Source organism: Spermophilus citellus, assembly GCF_964194105.1.
Source record: "Spermophilus citellus genome assembly, chromosome: 9".
Lineage (NCBI taxonomy): Eukaryota > Metazoa > Chordata > Mammalia > Rodentia > Sciuridae > Spermophilus > Spermophilus citellus.
In genome coordinates this window covers 56776444-56796492 of record NC_138191.1, presented here as the reverse complement: position 1 = coordinate 56796492, position 20049 = coordinate 56776444, and the positions used below count along the sequence as shown (strand labels likewise).

The 20049-nt window shown below is 34.6% G+C and overlaps 1 protein-coding gene across 3 annotated transcripts in view; it reads left to right on the top strand.

The window, feature by feature from the left end:
- Nucleotides 1-20049, top strand: part of ABCD3 (ATP binding cassette subfamily D member 3) — a 94573-nt gene that overhangs the window by 72523 nt on the left and 2001 nt on the right. For all 3 annotated transcript variants that reach the window (XM_081305044.1, XM_081305045.1, XM_081305043.1), the window contains exons 14-22: nucleotides 3029-3120; nucleotides 3207-3279; nucleotides 4586-4649; nucleotides 8632-8709; nucleotides 8809-8874; nucleotides 8963-9052; nucleotides 9542-9661; nucleotides 15665-15769; nucleotides 18867-18923. In XM_081305044.1, coding sequence (XP_081161170.1) covers nucleotides 3029-3120; nucleotides 3207-3279; nucleotides 4586-4649; nucleotides 8632-8709; nucleotides 8809-8874; nucleotides 8963-9052; nucleotides 9542-9661; nucleotides 15665-15769; nucleotides 18867-18923 — 745 coding nt within the window. The remainder of the gene's footprint in view (nucleotides 1-3028; nucleotides 3121-3206; nucleotides 3280-4585; nucleotides 4650-8631; nucleotides 8710-8808; nucleotides 8875-8962; nucleotides 9053-9541; nucleotides 9662-15664; nucleotides 15770-18866; nucleotides 18924-20049) is intronic.

The following is a 20049-nucleotide window of genomic DNA, read 5'->3' as shown; positions in this document are numbered from 1 at the left end:
CAAAGTCAGGATATAAGATCAACACCCATAAATCAAAGGCATTCCTGTATATCAGTGACAAATCCTCTGAAATGGAAATAAGGACAACTATCCCATTCACAGTATCCTCAAAAAAAAAAAAAATTTGGGAATCAACCTAACAAAAGAGGTGAAAGATCTATACAATGAAAACTACAGAACCTTAAAGAGAAAAATAGAAGACCTTAGAAGATGGAAAGATATACCTTGCTCATTGATAGACAGAATTAATATTATTAAAATGGCCATATTACCAAAAGCACTTTAAAGATTCAATGCAATTCTGATCAAAATCCCAATGGCATTCCTTGCAGAATAGAAGAAGCAATCATGAAATTTATCTGGAAAAGTAAGAGACCCAGAATAGCTAAAGCAATTCTATATTGTGATACCAGATTTTAAACTATACGACAGAGCAATAGTAACAAAAACAGCATGGAATTGGCACCAAAACAGGATGGTAGACCAATGGTACAGAATAGAAGACACAGAGACCAATCCATAAAATTACAACTCCTTATATTAGACAAAGGTGCTAAAAGCATGCAATGGATAAAGGATAGCATCTTCAACAAATGGTGCTGGGAGAACTGGAAATCCATATGCTACAAAACGAAATTGAATCCCTTTCTCTCACCATGCACAAAAGTTAACTCAAAATGGATCAAGGAACTAGGAATCAAACCAGATACTCTGCGTCTAATAGAAGAAAAAGCCCTAATCTCCATCACGTGGGGTCAGGCCCCAAATTCCTTATTAGGACACCTATAGCACAAGAGTTAAAATCAAGAATCAACAAATGGGATGAATTCAAACTAAAGAGTTTTTTCTCAGCAAGAGAAATAGTATGTGAGGAAATAGGGAGTCCACATCCTGGGAACAAGTTTTTACTCTCACACTTCAGATATAGCTCTAATCTCTAGAGTATACAAAGAACTCAAAAAGTTAAACAACAAAAAAATAAATAACCCAATTAACAATGGGCCAAGGACCTGAACAGACACTTCTCAGAGAAGGATATACAATTAATCAACAAATACACGAAAAAATGCACACCATCTCTAGCAATCAGAGAAATGCAAATTAAAACTACTCTAAGATACAATCTCACTCCAGTAAGAATGGCGGGCATTCTGAAGTCAAACAACAAGTGCTGGCGAGGATGCGGGGAGAAAGGTACACTCATACATTGCTGGTGGGACTGCAAATTGGTGCAGCCAATTTGGAAAGCAGTATGGAGATTCCTTGGAAAGCTGGGAATGGAACCACCATTTGACACAGCTATTCCCCTTCTCAGACTATATCCAAAAGACCTAAAAAGAAAATACTACAGGGACACAGCCACATCAATGTTTATAGCAGCACAATTCACAATAGCTAGACTGTGGAACCAACCTAGATGCCCTTCAATAGATGAATGGATAAAAAAAAAAATATGGCATTTATACACAATGGAATATTACACGGCATCAAAAAAAAAAAAAAACAAGATCATGGCATTTATAGGGAAATGGGTGGCATTAGAGCAGATTATGCTAAGTGAAGTTAGCCAAACCCTAAAAAACAAATGCCAAATGTCTTCTCTGAATAAGCGGAGTGACTCAAAATGGGGTAGGGAGGAAGACCATGAGAAGAAGATTGCCACTAAATAGGGAAGAGAGGTGGGAGGGAATGGGAGGGAAAAGGGGAATTGCACGGAAGAAGGAAGGGCACCCTCATCATTATAAAAAAATACATGTATGATGATGTGAGGGAAAAAAAAAGAAGAAATGTGTCACATTAGATTTGGTACAGAGAAGTGATGGGAGGGGAGGGGAGGGGAGGGGGGATAGGAAGGGCAGCAGAATACAATAGACACTAGTATTGCTGTATGTTTATACGTGACTGTATGACCAATGTGATTCTGCAACCTGTACACTTGGAAAAATGAGAAATTATACCCCATTTGACTCAAATGTAAAAAAAAAAAAACCATAATGAAAAAAGCCCTATAAATTTCAGATTACCTGAGGAAATTTGATCACTTAAGCTCTTTCTTGGGCCTGTGATTCATCTTCACATTTCTCTTCATTCCTTCCTTTTTCCCCCTGTGATAGTTAATATCTTCATGGTCAATTAGAACTTGCAAACCACTATGAGGAGTCTCTTTCTCTTGAGAATGTTGATATTTTTTCTATTTGTAAATAACTTTGCTCATGCTTTTATATATTTCATGCTATGTGGAGTGGTATGGCTCTGTTCCTTGAGGATTTCTTTTAAAAAATTTATTAAAGTGTGATTGACGTATTAAAAAAACTATATTTTTAATTCATACAACTTAATGAATGAAAACCTGGGTAAACATCACTCCATCAATACCATAAAAACATCCATCACTTCCCAAAATTTCCTTTAGGATCTTTCTGCTTGTTCTTTAAAAATTCCCTTTTACTTCTCTGATAACTACAATGTTACTAGTTTTGGTTTCTGTCTATTGCCCCAGCAATTTCCATCTAATATTAAGAACTCTTTATCTTTTTCCCTTTCCCGAGTAAGAAAAAGAGACTGTTCCCAGTTCTTCCCTGTGTTCAGGGAGGCAGCATGCATTTGGCACACATCTAGTGTATTCTTCGTTCAGATGGAAAGGTTGATTTTACACATTTCTTAATAGGTCACTCCAGTAGGGATCACAGTGTCTTTCCTTCCTGGGTCTGAGGAGTACACTACCAATTGTCCTTTTATAGGGTCCATAAAAATATTACTTAAAATTCTAACATTAAACAACTGTCTTGTTTTGCTTGTTAATCACATATTGTGTGGTTGAGTTGGGGAGTTTCTGAAACCTCTTCCCTTATCTCCATGTTCCTGCTTTTACTGAAGAAAGCACTAATTCTTCATGGTGAGACTTCTTTTGAGTTATTTTATTTAAACTGAATTATAATTTTAGAAATTCCAGTTAGGTTTGTATAAAATAAAAGATGTAATAATAGTCTGGAATTTTGATTATGGTTTCCTGTTTTTAAAATTTTAGTTTTACTGCCCGGATTACAGAATTAATGCAAGTACTGAAGGATTTAAATCATGGCAAATATGAACGCACAATGGTCTTGCAGCAGGAAAAGGGTAAATATGAATGTCAGAGTTTGAGGTCACAATTTTAAGTTTTTACTGACACAGTATGATGCTTTAATACGTATTTTCCATTTCAGGTACTGAAGAAGTACAAGTCAGTACCTTGATACCTGGTGCTGGAGAAATCATCAATGCAGATAACATTATAAAGTATGTCAAAAGATTCTTTAGCACCATAAGCTTTATAGTAGCCTTGTTAAGCTTTTGTAATAACCTTTCTCTTTTAGCTTAAAGTTGCTTAGTATTTAATTTAAAATTAATCTTGTTTTTTAAGAAATTGCTTTGAGATATCACTGACATAGAAAATATATATTTCAGATATGCAACTAGATTGTTTTGACATTATGTATACATTGTGAAATTATCACCACATTTCAGCTAATTAACATGTCTGACGTCTCTACGTAGTTACCATTTGTATGTATGTGTGAGAATTTAAGATCTATCTTAACAAATTTCAAGTATACAATGCATTGTTTTTAACTATTGTCCCATGCTATACATTAAATCTCCTGAGCTTGCTCTTGTATTATGACCAAAACTTTATACCCTTGACCAACATCATCCCCATTTTTTCCTCCTTCAGCCTCTGAAAACCACCATTCTATTCTCTCTTTCAATGAATTTGGTTATTTTAAATTTTACATAAGTAAGATTTTATAGTATTTTTATTTTTGTCTTATTTTGCACAGTATAATGTTCCATCCATCTCAAAAATGGCAGGATTTTCTTCCTTTTTGAAAGATTGAATAATAATCCATTTGTTTGTATGTATGTATGTATATATTCACACACTATATTCTTCATCCTTTCATTAATTGAAGGAAATTTAGTGATTTCTGTAACTCGGCTTGGAGAATACATACTGCAGTGACTATGGGAGTTCAGATATCTCTTTGATTGTCTGATTTTTGATTATCTGGTTGTCTGGCCTTGGTTTTGGTTATCTGGTTTTCTGGTTTTATTTTCTTTGTAAATCTACCTGGAAGTGAAATTGCTGCATCAGATGGTAATTACATTTTTAATTTTTTGTTTTCTAAAGTGGCTTTCTCAATTTACTTTTCTTTTTTTAGATACTGGGAATCCAGAGCCTTGTGTGTGATAGCAAAGCTCTCTACCACTCCACTATACTCCCAGCCCTAATGTACATTCTTACCAACAGTGTACAAGGGTTCCCCATTCTCCACATCTTGCCAGCCATTACCTCTTGTCTTTTGGATAATAGTCATTCTAATAGGTGATATTCATTGTGGTTTTGATTTGCATTTTCCTTTGTAGTTAGAGGTACTGAGCACCTTTTCATATGCCTGTTGACCATCTGAAATTTCTTCTTTTATGAAGTCTCTATTTGTGTTCTTTCCCAATTTTTAAAATCAGGTTATTGTGGTTTTGGTATTAAATTGTACAAGTTCCTTATATATTTTAAAATCATTCTCTTTATTAACTTCCTCTACAGGTTTGATCATGTTCCTTTAGCAACACCAAATGGAGATATCTTAATCCGAGATCTTAATTTTGAAGTAAGTTTTAAAATGCTTACATAAAAGCCTAAAAAGTGAACTGAAAAATTATTGTCTGAATATTTAAATTAATTTTAAGGCTTGATTTATTTCAAAACTAAATCCTCATTCACTGGACTAGACAAAGGGGAATGAAGGGAAGGAAAGAGGGAGAGGAATAGGAAAGACAGTAGAATTAATTGGACATAACTTTCCTATCCTTGAATGTATCCTATGAATACATGACCAGGGTAACTCCACATCATGTACAAACACAAGAATAGGATCCTAATTCGGATCTGTTATATTCCATGTATGTACAATATGTCAGAATATACTCTACTGTATCTCTAAAATGAACAAATTGGAAAAAATAAAAAACAACACACCTAAGTCTTAAATAACTTAGAAATCTAATTTTGACCTGACTTTAAAATTTCAAGTGCTACTACTGTATCAAATATTTCTTTTTTTTGCAAATAAAGTACATACCAAGAAAGCCATAGAAGATATAGTTAATTGAAATTCTATAGCTGTGCTGTTCAGTACAATAGCTACTAGTTACATGTGGCTACTTAATTTAAAATCAAACTAATTAAAATTAAACAAAATTTAAAATTAAGTTCCTCGGTCAGTATCCACACCTGGATGTGGTATTGGACAGAGCAGATATGAACATTTCCATCATTGCAGAAAGTGTAGAATGATAATTTAAATATGTGAATATAATTTTAATTTCATTTAAATTAAAAAAGAAATTATGGTTAGGTATTGTTTTGACTATACAGGAGGATTTATACCTATAAAAATAAGACATAGGCTTTTTTATTACTGATAAACCAGCAGGAGAGCAGCCCAATTGCACTACAAATAGCTATCCCTCAAAAAAGTAGAATTCCAGGCCAAGTGAGTAGTGATGCTGGTTCAGTGTATGCTCTTAGTGAAACAGGATATGATAGTCCACATTAAAAATAAAAAGCAATGAATATTTTTGTGTAATTTCTAAGACTTGGGGATCTAAGGATTACTGTTTAAGTTATGTGACTGTGGGACTGTATGAATGGTTTTGTAAAGATTAGTAACAAATTACTATCTTGCAGACTCTCTCCTCTGTCTAATAGAACTTTCTGTGATAATGGAATGTTCTTTATCTGCTCTGTACAGCACTATAGTCAGGTACATTCAAAATGTGACTAGTACAGCCGAGGAACTCAATCAGTTTTAAACTTTATTTAATTTTATTAGTTTGATTTTAAGTTAAATAGCCACATATGACCAGTGGCTGCTATATTGAACAGCACAGCTCTATAATTTTTCTCTACATGCTTATGTGTATGGCCTTCTGTAATCTGTGTTTTATATGGGAGTTTCTTCAGCTGCTTTCATTATCTAATACTTTACAAAATAAAGAGTAATTATTGTATTTGTTTTTAAATTGTTAGACCTTCAGTTTTTCTGCTCTTAGTAATTAAGTACATCTCCTATCTTCTTAAAGAACTGTAAAAGTGAACAATGTTAGTTATGCAAAGTACTTTGAACTTGCCCAACAATGAGAATTATATCACTATCACATTTTAAATCTAGGAAACACTAGAGGAAGTACAGAAAATCTAAATATGGTTGGTAAATGTCAAATGGCTCCAAGGGTCACAGAAGTGCTTCCTTAGTTAGCCCTCAGTACTCCAGTCCCTTTAGTGCATCCTGTGCCAAGTAGGTAGCCACCTTCCAGACTTGCTTTCAGAGCAAAAACACACTTAGAACCCTGTCTTCATCAGTTTTCCAGAAGCCTATTTATTGCCACTTCCTGAGGGTAAAAAGGGACATGGGACTTCTCCATTTAAGAATGCCTCTTGGTCCTTTCTGCTGCTTTCCTTTATTTCTGTCTGAATCCAGAAGTAAAGTAAGTTAACATTATAGGTACACATATGACTTAAGCAAAGTTAGAAGGGATTTGGTCTGCTTTCTGTTTTTAAATTTGATTATTCTGGCTATCTCATATAACAAAATTCTGCAATGCTTGTCTTTTTTGTATCTGGCTTATTTTACTTAACACAGTGTTTTCAAGATTCATTCATATTGTAGCATGTATTAAAATTTATTTTTTAAAGTTTGAGTACTAGTCCATTTTATGTGTGTTAGTTTTATGTTACTGTAACAACATCTGAGGTAACTAACTTAGAAGAAAAAATTTATTTTGGCTCACAGTTTGGAGCTTCCAGTCCATGATTGGTTAGTACTGTTGCTTTGGACCTGTGGCAAAGCAGCACATCATGGTAGAAACCTGTGGCAGAGCAGAAGTACTCATTTCATGGCTGAGAAATGAAAGAGAGGAAGAGAAAGGGACTGTGGTCCCATTGTCTCTTTTGAGGGCATGCTTCTGGTGACCTAAAGACCTCCCATTAGACCTTACTTTTTAAAGTTTCTACTATCTCCCAATAGTGCCACCCAAAGGGCCAAGTTTCCCCTTTAGGGGACACTCAAAATCCACATGATAGTAGTAATGTATATTCCACATTTTGTTGATTCGTGCATCTGCTTTAGTTGCTTCCACCTGTTGGCTAATATAAATAATGCTGATGACCCTCCATTTCATTATAGCAAAAGCTGAAGTCCTTTCAGTGACTTACAATGCCTTGTAGGATTTGCCTGCCCCGTCCTGTCCCTATCGCTTTCCTACTACTCTTTACTTCTGCTCTTTCTTCTCCAGCCAAATTCAACCTCTTTTCTGTTTCTTTGAAAAGGACAGCTACCTTCCTTTTTCAGTGCCTTTGCACCAGGTTTTTGTGAGTGAAGATGGGTTGGAAGAGTTTTTCTCCAGATAAATTCTAATTCACTTCTTTCAAAGTTCTACCCATTTCAATTAGGTCTACTCTTGACCTTAAAAATGCAACTTCCCTCACCCTCTCCAGAGTTTCCTTATCCTGACCTGTTTTTCCTCCACCACCCTTGAGATTTTCTAATACAACTTAATTTACTTATTTATTATGCATATTCTCTATTGTATTTCTCTTCCCATTAGAATATTAACAGACAAGAGCAGGGGTTTTGTTGTCTCTTTTATTCACTAATGCAGCCCTGTAAGAGAGATTAACACAGAACATTCAGTAAATATTCATTGAATTAAATAATAGGAATCTAAGGCTCACGAATTTAAAAAATTTGTCAAAGCCAGGCTACACAGTTGGTTCTCTGATCAGACTTCTTTCCTGCTGTGCTATGTGGATGTTACTGTTGTAAACTAGAATTATAACCTAGGTTTTTTCATTTCTCATTTCTCATAGAGGTAATTAGATACTTAAAAGGCCATAAGCTTAGAATGTAACCACACTTTACATTTTTACATTTCACTTTATGTTATTACAGAAAAATTTGGTGCCATTTGTAAGTATTTATAATGCACATAAAGTTTGATCCAACACTTCTAATTTCTAAGAATCTGTAGACTTTCACTAGTGCATAAATTTGCTTGCTGATACAGAGGTTCATTGCAGTTTTATCTAAGAAAGCAAAACAAAATGCAGGTGCCGTAACTATTTAACCAAAGGAGGTGTGTTTAAATACGTTAGTGTATTCTTACAATGCATTGTACTGCAGGCATTAAAAGAATGGACAGAGGGATCTAAATATACAAATATAATGTATATTTGTAATACATTGTTAAGTAATAAAAGCAAGTCATAGGAACAGTTTGTATATACAATTAGTTTTTTTATAAGATGGATATGCACATTGTTTTCAAGAATTCTCAGATATTTTTAAAGTTTTAGCTTTGTTTCTAATTCAAATTGAGTGATAACAATCAGTGGTTTTTAAATGAAAAAAATTGTAAAGTAAGCAAAAGTAAAATATTCCTTAATATAACCCTCTACTGCTCCATCTAATGTCACATTTACAGACAAAAAAGAAGATTTATCATTAGCAAGGAGCTATTTGTCTCTAAGAAAATGATTATTGCATATATATTTACTTGATTTAATTAATTCATAGATTAATTTTCTTTCAGGTTCGATCTGGGGCCAATGTTCTAATTTGTGGTCCAAATGGCTGTGGAAAGAGTTCACTCTTTCGTGTTCTTGGTGAAGTATGTACAAATTGGCCTCCAATTTTCAGCCTTATTTTGGAATACTTTCTACTATGTTGTGAATTTCATGACTGACATCTTTCCTCTCTCCTTTTACAGTTATGGCCTCTTTTTGGAGGACGTCTAACTAAGCCAGAGAGAGGAAAGTTATTTTATGTTCCTCAGGTATGATCTTGAGTTGTTTTGTAATGTTTAAGATCTTTTTATTTATGTTTTAAAAACTTACCTTCTAATGTTGCTATACTACTGTCAGAGACCTTATATGACTCTTGGAACACTTCGAGACCAAGTGATATATCCAGATGGAAGAGAAGATCAGAAAAAGAAGGGGATATCTGATCTTGTAAGGACTATTCATAATCTAGACCCATTAAAAATGCTCCCTTTCACATCTTTTTTTTTTTTTTTTTTTTTTTTTTTTTGAATCAGTTAAGTATTCAGATTCCGGGTAGTTTGTCCCACCCTTTGAAGCCTTCCTGAGCCCTTAATTATGACTTTCTAAGTTGAGGTGAGGTGATAACCAGTTTGCTTAAGTGTGATTCTCACATGTACAGCTGTCTTTACATTATCACTTATTTTTCTAATTGCCCTCATCCTTTGATTATACACAATAGTATTAATCTCTCTAAGCAGCTAAACATGTTTTGTCAAGATTGATATAGATAGGCATTGAAAAGTTCAGAACTACTTTTATGCCACATTTTTTTTCCTGAAGAGTACCTTTTTAAATGGCATTGGCAATCGAATTATAGAGATACTAATTTAAATAAAGCAATATAAAGAATATTAGTTTATCATAAGCTTGACTTTGTCTTTAATCATTTGTCAAAAGGTACTGAAGGAGTACCTGGACAATGTACAGTTGGGTCATATCCTTGAACGGGAAGGAGGCTGGGACAGCATTCAGGATTGGATGGATGTGCTTAGTGGAGGAGAAAAACAGAGAATGGCAGTAAGTATACTCTGAAGACTTATGCAAAGTGCAATTGCTTGCTTGACGTTGTTCTAGAGTTCAGCATTTTGATTAATTAAGACAGTTTTATTGTCTTCTTTAGCATTTATTACAATAAAGATTAGTTTAAATGGTAAATTTGGAAATTTTTAATTTGCATGTGAATTTGGAATTCTGAAAAATTGATTAATAATATTCTGAAAGGAAAAGCTGCAGATCCAGTGGTATACTATAATGCATTTTTCTCAAAGTTGGGGGAAACTAGTGCATTGGCCTGGGATATATGATAAATCTGATTGGGTTATAAGATCTCTTTCTGTATCTTTTCTCCACAGATGCCTGTTTTGTCTTATTTATGCTATTCTCCCTGAAATAGCTGAAAGTACTAGAAGTCATCAGCTCAATTTTATTATCATTTTATTCTCTGCTCTTGCTTTTCCCTTCACTATTATATGTATCTTTACTTACTGCTTAAAGTTGTTTTGAAGTTTTAAATTTTCCTAATATAAGGAAACATGTAGAAGGGACTATTTTAATTTTTATAACAAAACTTATCCCAAAACAAAAATATGGCCTAAACATATGTGTTAACAACGATACTTTGGATATCCTGTTAAGAGGGATAACTTCTAAAGGGTCATCTTCTATCTATGCATTCCATAGTTTGAAGAGAGTGAGGATTTTCTTTCCTCAGTGTTAGCCTTATGGAAATTAGGGGAAACTATGGTTAAGGAAAAAAAGCAAAAGAAATGGTTTATGGTAGAATTTCTTACCTGTTATCTTTAGGTTATAGTCTACCTTTAGTTACCTAATTTTTCTAATATTGTTATTTGCCTGGCTAGTCCATGAGATTAGTCAAGAGAGAAGAATGAATCCTAAACACAAGAGAAAAGAGATATATGCTGTATTCCAAATGGAAATTGGGCTGGAGGAGAGAGAGTTTGAAATAATGGGCATTTCTAGAAGCCAGTTTAGAAGATGACTATCGAAACAACTGCAAATTGAGAACAAATTTAAATTTGTATATTATAACTTCAAAAAAAAAATGAAAGGAGGAAGTTCATGGACACAGTGGAAACTCAGAAAAAATGACAAATGTGCCTAACTGAGAAATTCTGTGTGTGTGGTATAAAGGTACATTTGGGGTAGTATTTTGTGAAGGTGAGAAATTCAAGGGTGTGAGAGAGGGGTGAGAGGATATCTGGGGAAAGCAAGGGATAGAAAGTGCAGGGAGAACCCTTAAAACCAGGCATTTATTACAATAAATAGTTGTTTGGGAACAACTATTACAGATATAAGCTCATCCAGTGGTACAGTGTGACCAGAGTATGGCCAAGCCCCAAGCAGGGTGTGATCTGTATAGGCCAGTGTTTGGAGAGTTGAAGGTGAAGTTTAAAAGAGGGTTTGTTGTTTTGTTTCAGAGGGGCAGAAAGAGAAGGCTAACACAATAAGTATTAACATTGGTGAAGTGAGGTAAAGAGTATATGTGTGTTGATTTTACTGTTCTTGAGTTGTCTTGGTAGGACTGAAAATTGTCAAAGTAAAAAGTTTCGGGGAGGGCTGGAATTGTGGCTCAGTGGTAGAGCACTCGTCTAGTGCGGGCAGAACCGAACCGGGGTTCGATCCTCAGCACCACATAAAATAAAATAAAGATATTGTGTCCACCTAAAGCTAAAAAAAAAAGAGTTAGGAGGAAAGAAGGCATAATGTTTAAGAACCACCAACAACCATCTCTAAGAGTGAAGGTTGGTGTAAAACAAATGAACCAAAAAAAACTTGGGTAGGAAGGTCCGGATTTGAATTTGGGACAAGAGAGGGAATGGAGTGATGTTTAACACAGGGAGGTCCAGTGAGCATAGTGTACATGTAGGGGAAAAGATGACTAATTCATTATTTCAGCAGTGAAGCAAGCCTCTGTTGATCAGAGATTTAAGACATCCGAACTTATGATATCAGCTGAAACAATCCTGGCTAATGATGGCTGGGCCCAAATGGGTGCAGTGAAAAGGAGAAAATCTGTTCTGTGCAAGGCACTGCTAAGTCCTGCCCTTATAATCTATCAGGAGTTCCATATTATCAACTGACTAGGCAGCCTTCAATTATAGCTAAGGAGAAAGTTCACTGGGATAATGAAGAGGGAAGATTGGTTTCAAATGGCTGTTCCTATCTCCCAGCATCCCGTTGAGGTGAGGTACAGTCCTGAGTAAAGTCTTGGAGAACTTAAGCAGCTTTCTAATGTCTCACTGTTAAAGGCAGAACTGAGATTCAACTGAGATGGGTCTAACACCAGAGCTCTTGCTCTTAATCCCAGTACGTTATGTATCTCTTGCTGTGCAGGTGGGCTGCCTTACCAGTTCTCTTCTCATTGTTCCTAGAAATCTCAAAAGTGACATTTCCTTTTCATTGCACCCATTTGGGCCACCCATCATTAGCCAGGATTGTTTCAGCTGATATCATTAGTTGGGTTGTCTAATAGAAAAAATTATCTTTTCTATTCCTCTATTCTTGCTCTCCCTAGTTAGTAATTTTTCAATCTTTAATTATGAAAAAGTTCTTATGGTAGAAAAGTGGGAATATTGATAAAAGTATGAAAGGAATTAAACCCTCATATCAGAGATATCAAAATTTTTAGTGTTTTAAAAATTCATTTTAATAATTATTTTTATTTTGCCTTAAATTGGTGACTGTCCCTCTTCTTCAGACTCACTGAGCTCTCCAGAATATTTTCCTTTTCTATGTTATTTGGTCCTCTTCTGACTCTGCCTTCTTCCCTGTCTAATACAAGGACATAGTCCTGAGCCTGATGCATAGGAGATGCTCCAGAGACATTCTTAAAGAGATGAACAGGTGATTTTGCCCCTTAACTTTCTTTCCTACTCCTTTTTCTTCTAAACGCCAAACCAAGAGAAGTTGTTTGCCTGAGTGTTTCTCTACCAGGCTTCTGAGCATGGCTGAAGAAATTGAGATGATGATGTATGGATTGGTGCCACCACATTTTTATGTTTTCCAGTTCATAGGCGATCACAGCGTGGCTTGGCAATCATTTTACTTATTTTTACTCATCTCTCATTTTTTGTGATAATCATTTAGGAACTTCCTATCCTGAGTTTTCTACCCCATTGTTTACTCTACCACTACTTAAAAGAAAAAGAGAGGCTATTATTTCAGTTAAACAATAGCTAATTTTTGGTTGCTTAATAGGTGATAGACACTGTGCCAAGTACATTACACAAGTTATCTTATTTAATCCTTACAACAGTTCTGTCAGACAAGAACTGTGAATGCCTCAATTTACAGAGGAATTGAACTTAAGTAAAGTTATGTAGCTTGCCAAACAGACATAGCTAGTGAATGTTAAAATGGATAGAGGGGGTGGGCTTATTAAACTCAAGCAGCAATATGACTTGATAGCTTTCTTGTGTTGTGGAATCAAGTAGCTGACAGCATAATGGAAGAGAGAGGGGCACACATACCTGAGAAAATTTCCATGTGAGCATGGGTAGTGAAGGTGGGGGCAGAGAAGAGGACATTTGTGGGATGCCTTCTGATAACCATGTCTTCTGATTGACTTTGCACTGATCTGCTCTGCCCTGTTTCTGCTGTCCATGGCAGATATGCCATCCATCTTGGGAAAGGATAAATGTCTTCATCTGATTTTATGGGCCTTCTGTTCTGACTTGATCACACCCCTTGCCTTCAGTTTTGTACCCTTCCAGCCTCCATTTAAATTTAATCTCTTTCTTTCAGAAAGACATTCTTAGGTCTCTCTTTCTCTCTCTCTTTTAATCTAAAAATCAATCTTTGTCTTGACTAAGGTTCCCTGTGGTCAGTACATTTCATTTTCTGCAGAGTTGAACTTCTTGATAATGTGTACTTGATGCTTCCTCGTCCTCGCCTCATACAAATACAAACCCCAAGAAAGCTGTTTATTTGCTTTAGTCATTCATTTTTCAGATATTTGAATGTTGTCCCTATGTAAATGTTGGGTATATAGTAGTGGTTAAATCATAGACTCTACTATAGTGAATCTTAGTCTTAGAGAGGAGTAAAATGATTGCCAATCTTAGGTGAGTAGACAAAGACAAACTTCCTATTCACCACATACAAAGGGACCCACTTGGATTGAAATGCAGGGATTAGGGTTGGTTTGTCTGAGAAAGTAACATTAGGCAGAAATTTGAAAGTTGTAAGGAGCAGGCATTTGAGACATAGGGGGAAAATGACATGTGCTAAACCTATAAGACCTCAGAGACCTTATTCCTAGCAGTTGGGAAGAGACAATATGGCTAGAATGTTGAGGTTAGATCATGGGCAGGAGTAAGATTGTGTAGGGCCTTTGGAGGCCTCATGAGGAGTTTGAATTTTACTCAGAGTTAAATGGGAAGTTTTTGAAGGCTTTTAAGCCAGAGTGAAGTTCTGATTTACATTTCTGACAGATTCTCTCTAATTTTAAAGAGAATGGATTAGAGAGGGGAAAAGAAGTAGGAGATTCTTTGTGGTCATCCAGGCAGGAGATGCATGTGTTCCACACCAAGGACAGACTCTGGAGATGAGCAACAGTGAACCTTAAACTCTGCAGAACTCACTGGACTAGACTATAGGTGTTCAAGGCATAGGTGGGAGGAAGAGGAGAAGGAAAGGATCAAGACTTCTGCTCTCTAGCTTGAGTGACTTTTTGTTAGTGCCATTTTCTGAAATGTTAAAGATGAGGGGAGGAGTGAATTTTAGAGGGATAAATCTAGAAAATGCATTCGAGTTTTAAACTTTAAAAGATTAGAGTCCTTTGAGATATCTAAGTGAAAAGTCAAATTGGAATTTATATATTAATCTGGAAATTAGAAAAGTATGGGGAAGGTATATATTGGGAGATTTCAGAATGTGAATACTACTTGAAATTGTAAGATTGGATGAGATCACTCAGAAAGTTTATAGCATAGGAAAAAGAGAAGGGAAATCAGGAATTAGCCTGAGGAGTACCCACATTTAAAGGTCAAGTAGAAGACAAAGTTCTGGAAAGAAAACTTGAGAAAACAGCCTAGGAGGCACGAGGATGCCCATTGGTTTCACTGTCACTTTCTAAAGAAGGGAGTAGTCATCTGGGCAGTGTTGCTGAGAAGAGAAATTGGGTAGGGATAGGAAGGTGTTTATTGGTTTTGCAACATGGAAATCATTGTTGGGGTCAGATGACAAATTGAAATATCTGTGGACAAAGGATCATCATTAACAATTTTCATAAAATAAAATAAATGTGAGAAAGTGTTCAGTATTCCTGATAATCTAAGAAATATAGGGTATTACAGTCCTGATGTTAATTTTCATTTATAAAATTATCAAAGGCTTTAAAAAATGAACATACCCAGTATTGACAACAGAGACATAAAATGGGCACACTAAAAACTGTTGGTGCCTATGCAGTGGCATATGCTTATAATCCCAGTGGTTTGGGAGGCTGAGGCAGGAGGATCACAAGTTCAAAGCCAGCCTCAACAATTTAGTGAGGCCCTAAGCAACTTAGACCCTGTCTCAAAATAAAGGGCTGAGGATGGGGATGTGGCCCAGTTGTTAAGTGCCCCTGAGTTCAGTTCCCTGGTACCAAAAAAAAAAAAAAAAAAAAAGTGGAAATAGCAATTTGCATCATTATTTAAGCAACCAACCAAATGTTTAAAAAAGAGATTTTTTTTTTTTTGCTCTTAAGTCAACTACTGTCTAAATTCTAAGATTTGGTTAAGGTATACTGCCCTCTAATCTTGTTTGCTTAATGAACTTTATTTCACTCTTAGCAATAAATTATTCCCCATGTACTATATTTCCTCCTTTAAGATGACACTAAAAACAATTAGCTTTATTTGTATTGTTTCTATTTCTGGGAAGTAGAATTTTTGAGTTAGAATAATTTTCTTGCTTTATAGGAATCCAAAATGCATATTTAATTAAAACAAATTTACCTTATCAGTTTTAGGTTTGCATGTGTTTACACAAATTATTTCCTTTTTTGTGCTTCAGATGGCAAGATTATTTTATCATAAACCCCAGTTTGCCATTTTGGATGAATGCACAAGTGCAGTCAGTGTGGATGTGGAAGGCTACATTTACAGTCATTGTCGGAAGGTGAGTGTCACAGGTTCTTGGAGGGTCTGTGTCCCCTTCCCATTTGCTATGTCCAGCCAAATATGTATCCAAAGAGAAGAATCCAAGTTAATAAGTAACAGAATTGCTATCAAAAGATGATGTCTTGCTTAAAGAATTTCAAACAAATGTTTGAATCTGTTTCCCCTTTACCTCATTACTTACACTAAGAGTTAACAAACTGATCATTTCTTAGATTGTTCAGTTAACTTCACCTGAACATGATTTAGTTTTTATCAGGAAAGATCAATAGTAATCGTTTGGCAGTTTTTAATGTATCCATTTTATTCTTTGTCCTGGGAAATATTTTTCTAAACTTCTAATGAATAGATCTGAGTCTTGTTTACACTGCCATTTGTGAATAATTACCATCATCTGTTAGATTTTTGAGAACAAGAATAACATTTCCTGTTTTATAGTTTCTTTGTAAATTAATGAGGTACAAGAATATTTTAACATCTTATTCATGTTCTTTAAGAGTTTATAGTAGGGGCTGGGATTGTGGCTCAGCGGTGGAATGCTTGCCTAGCATAGGCGGGACCCGGGTTCGATCCTCAGCACCACATAAAAAAATAAAATAAAAGGCATTGTGTTGTGTCCATCTACACCTAAAAAATAAATATTAAAAAAAGAGCGTTTATAGTAAATAAAAAAGGTCATGTTGCGCACATATATATATATATATATATGCATATACGCACAGACATACAAATACTTGATACGTGTGTATATGTGTGTGTTTGTGTTTGTGTATAAATATATAAGATAAATATATATATAATGAATTCCTATTAATCAAACTGTGGTCACAGATCAGCAACATCAGCATTGTTTAGGTGTTTGTTAGAAATGAAGAATCTCATTTTGTTACTACATAGTAACAAAATCCCCAGGTGATTCAAATGCACATGAAAGTTTGAGAAGCATTAGTGTAATGATGAAAAAATGAATTTGCTATATATTCCTCTTTTTAGGAAGATTTTAACTACTGATTTCATTTCTTTAATGCTTTATTTATTTTTTTTTTTAAAGAGAGAGTGAGAGAGGAGAGAGAGAGAGAGAGAGAATTTTTAATATTTCTTTTTTAGTTCTCGGCGGACACAACATCTTTGTTGGTATGTGGTGCTGGGGATCGAACCCGGGCCGCACGCATGCGAGGCGAGCGCGCTACCGCTTGAGCCACATCCCCAGCCCTAATGCTTTATTTTTTATTCTTGAACCAGTTTTAGTAACATAATTTTTATGCAGTTCTTCACATTCCTTTTCAGTTTTTGTAGGTATTAGAGGTATTTGTGGTATTCTCTTATATATAAAACCATATAGTCTGTATTTGTTCATATGATGTGGAGACTTTTCACTAGTAATTTTGACCATGTGGTTCCTGTTATGTTCTAGTTATAGACTGTCTCTACATAAAATTGTATGAATTCTATAAAACACAAATTCTATTTAAAAGAAAAAAAGTTTATATGCAGCTTCAATGATTGTTTACATTTATAACATTTAACCATGAATAGACAGAAAATGAGGTGTGATCTCCTTAAGCTTAGAGCTCTTTTACAGCTACATTACCAATACAAATTTACCAATTGAATTTAGACAAAACTTAAGCACAATTTAGAATTTGTGTCATTTTGCTGAGAGTAAGCCACTTATATGGAACTTAATTATGGAAAGATAAAATCTGAAGTTTTCAGATCTTTTAGGCTCAATTTTGCTATTATATTTTGGCTTAAGTTATTCTCATGTAAAGAATGCCTACATTAAGTAGAAATCTAATTCAGTTATTGTAGAAACATGAACAAATATAATATCTGAAACAAATTTTAAAAATCAGATTAGTATACATTTGAAATACACATTTTAATACTGTTAATAAACTTATTTTATCATGCAATTCATAACCATTATTCACAAGACACCCAGATTTGTGGCATATTATAAGTTTTAAGTGAAACCACTTTGTGCCAGCAGAAGTGTAAGTACAAATTTGGGCACTGAACTCTCATGGTAGAAATGATCTAGAATAAACTTAGACTAATTTTTAAAAATTATCAAAATGAAAGTAAAAGTTAGAAATCTTGGGACATATGCTTGAAACCCATATACATGTATCTGTCAGCTTTGAAAGGTCTCTTGAGAAACAGTGACATAGAGCAGAGTTTCTCATCCTCAGCCCTGTTGGCATGTTGGCTGGATAATTCTCAGGGCTCTTCTGTGTATTGCCATGTGTAGCAGTATCTCTGACTTCTACCCATTAGATGGCAGTAGTGCTCTCAGTTGTGACAACTAAATATGTCTCCAACATTGTCAAATGTCACTGGAGGGACAAAAATCACTCCTTGGTTGAAAACCACTGATTCAGAGCAGCTACAGTTGTATCTATTAGTGTTTTCTTGAAAATTTGAAGTGCAAAACTATAAATCCTTATTTTCAGTCTGAAATTCAGAAAGCTCTTAAAACTAGAACATTTCTCATTAGTTTTGTAATAGCTCATTAGGTAATAAAACCTGGTCTAACAAAAAATACTTAAACTCTCGTTTCACTTAATGTCAGTGTTCATATATATTGCTACAGAAACATTCATGTGTAATTATAGAATTCTGCCTCAGAACCTTCCTGAGGAGGGGTGTTAAATAATAGATTTCCAAAATCTGAATTCCAAGACACATTGTAAAATAAGAGTTTTGATAGGAGATTATTACCCTGCATTTGAGAAGCAAGTTGACTACAGACATTGCTGTGGTGATTTAATTTTTCTTGATTTTTGACCTTTTGTTATTTTTATTATTGTCAGATTATCTTTTCACATATTTTCATGATAAATAGAAAATGTGCTAGGAGATATGTTTTCAGCCTAAAACAATATAATGCACTTAATGCCAGTTTAGTTTTTATTGAGTGATTGATGACCATTGCTTTCTATTACCAAAAAACATTTAGCATCCTTGTAAATTTTTCTTATTGACATTGATTTTTACTATAGCCATGGAAGGTAGTTATTATAAAAGCTTAAATATGTGTACTAGTTTAGTTTTTGACTTGTTAATATAAACTTCAGTCATTTTCGTTTCACTAGGTTGGCATTACGCTCTTCACTGTGTCACACAGAAAATCTCTTTGGAAACACCATGAGGTTTGTATTTCTTTCATTGTATGGTGGGACAGTGAAAGCTTACTTTATTTAAATATGTGAGTTGGAATGAATATAGTTTTAGATTTTATGGTATATATTCTCTAAATAATATGCACCTTAAGGAAAAAAGGTGGTTTTATTTCAGTTTTATAAAAACAATAGGACTTTCTTAGACATTATTGTAGTTGTCAGTTTTGAAAGCTACAAGGTGTATAAACAGTCTTAGTTATATGTGACAGACACTGGTTCTCTTATATTAAAACCAGTAATATTTGCAAAATACTGTCACAAATATAGTTAAGTTTTTCTTATCATCCAATATTGACATGGGGAAAAATCTTAAGAAAAATTAAATGGCAAAAAATTTAGAGCATTTTTAGTAGAGGACTACTAGGAGGAAATTAAATATTTCTTGCTTTCATTCCTCAATAATGAACAAACTTTGATCGAAAGAAGATTGGAGAAAAATTGGAACAATGGTAAAGGTATCCTGTCCTAGGGATATTGCCTGATTAAGTGCCATTTGTTGCCAGGCTCAGGGCTGAGTGTCATGAGGGATGCAAATTACTGTTTTTACCTTTAGGAACCATATGGCTTAGGGCTGGCACATGCCCGGTGGTAGACTGCTTGCCTGGCATGCACAAGGCTCTGGAGTCGGTCTCAGCACCACAAAAAGAAAAGGTTGAGATGATAATATAAAGTGACCTATATGAAATAATAAAATGCAGTGCACTTCTACATAGCTGTATGGATTCTAGTTTTTGTTTTCTTAAGAAATATTATAATTTGTCCATTTTCCACAATTGAATGAGAAATTGAGTAACTAGAAATCAAAGTTTAAAATATATCAAAGCCTTTGTGTTTTCTTCAAAATTATAGCCATAGGACATGGACACATCTTATATTTTACCTTTCCTCATCTTTTGAAGGTATAAGCAAATAACAAAACAACTATCAGGCCAGTGATCATGTGAAGAGGGAAACACAAAGAGTTGGAATATAAAGGCCAGAATAACTAAAACATAGCAATGCAAAAAATGGAAAATGAAAAACTTTTTATAAATAAGAAGTCTGTAAATAAAAAATTACTAAGTAACAACAAAGCTTTGTAATTGCTGTCCTGTCT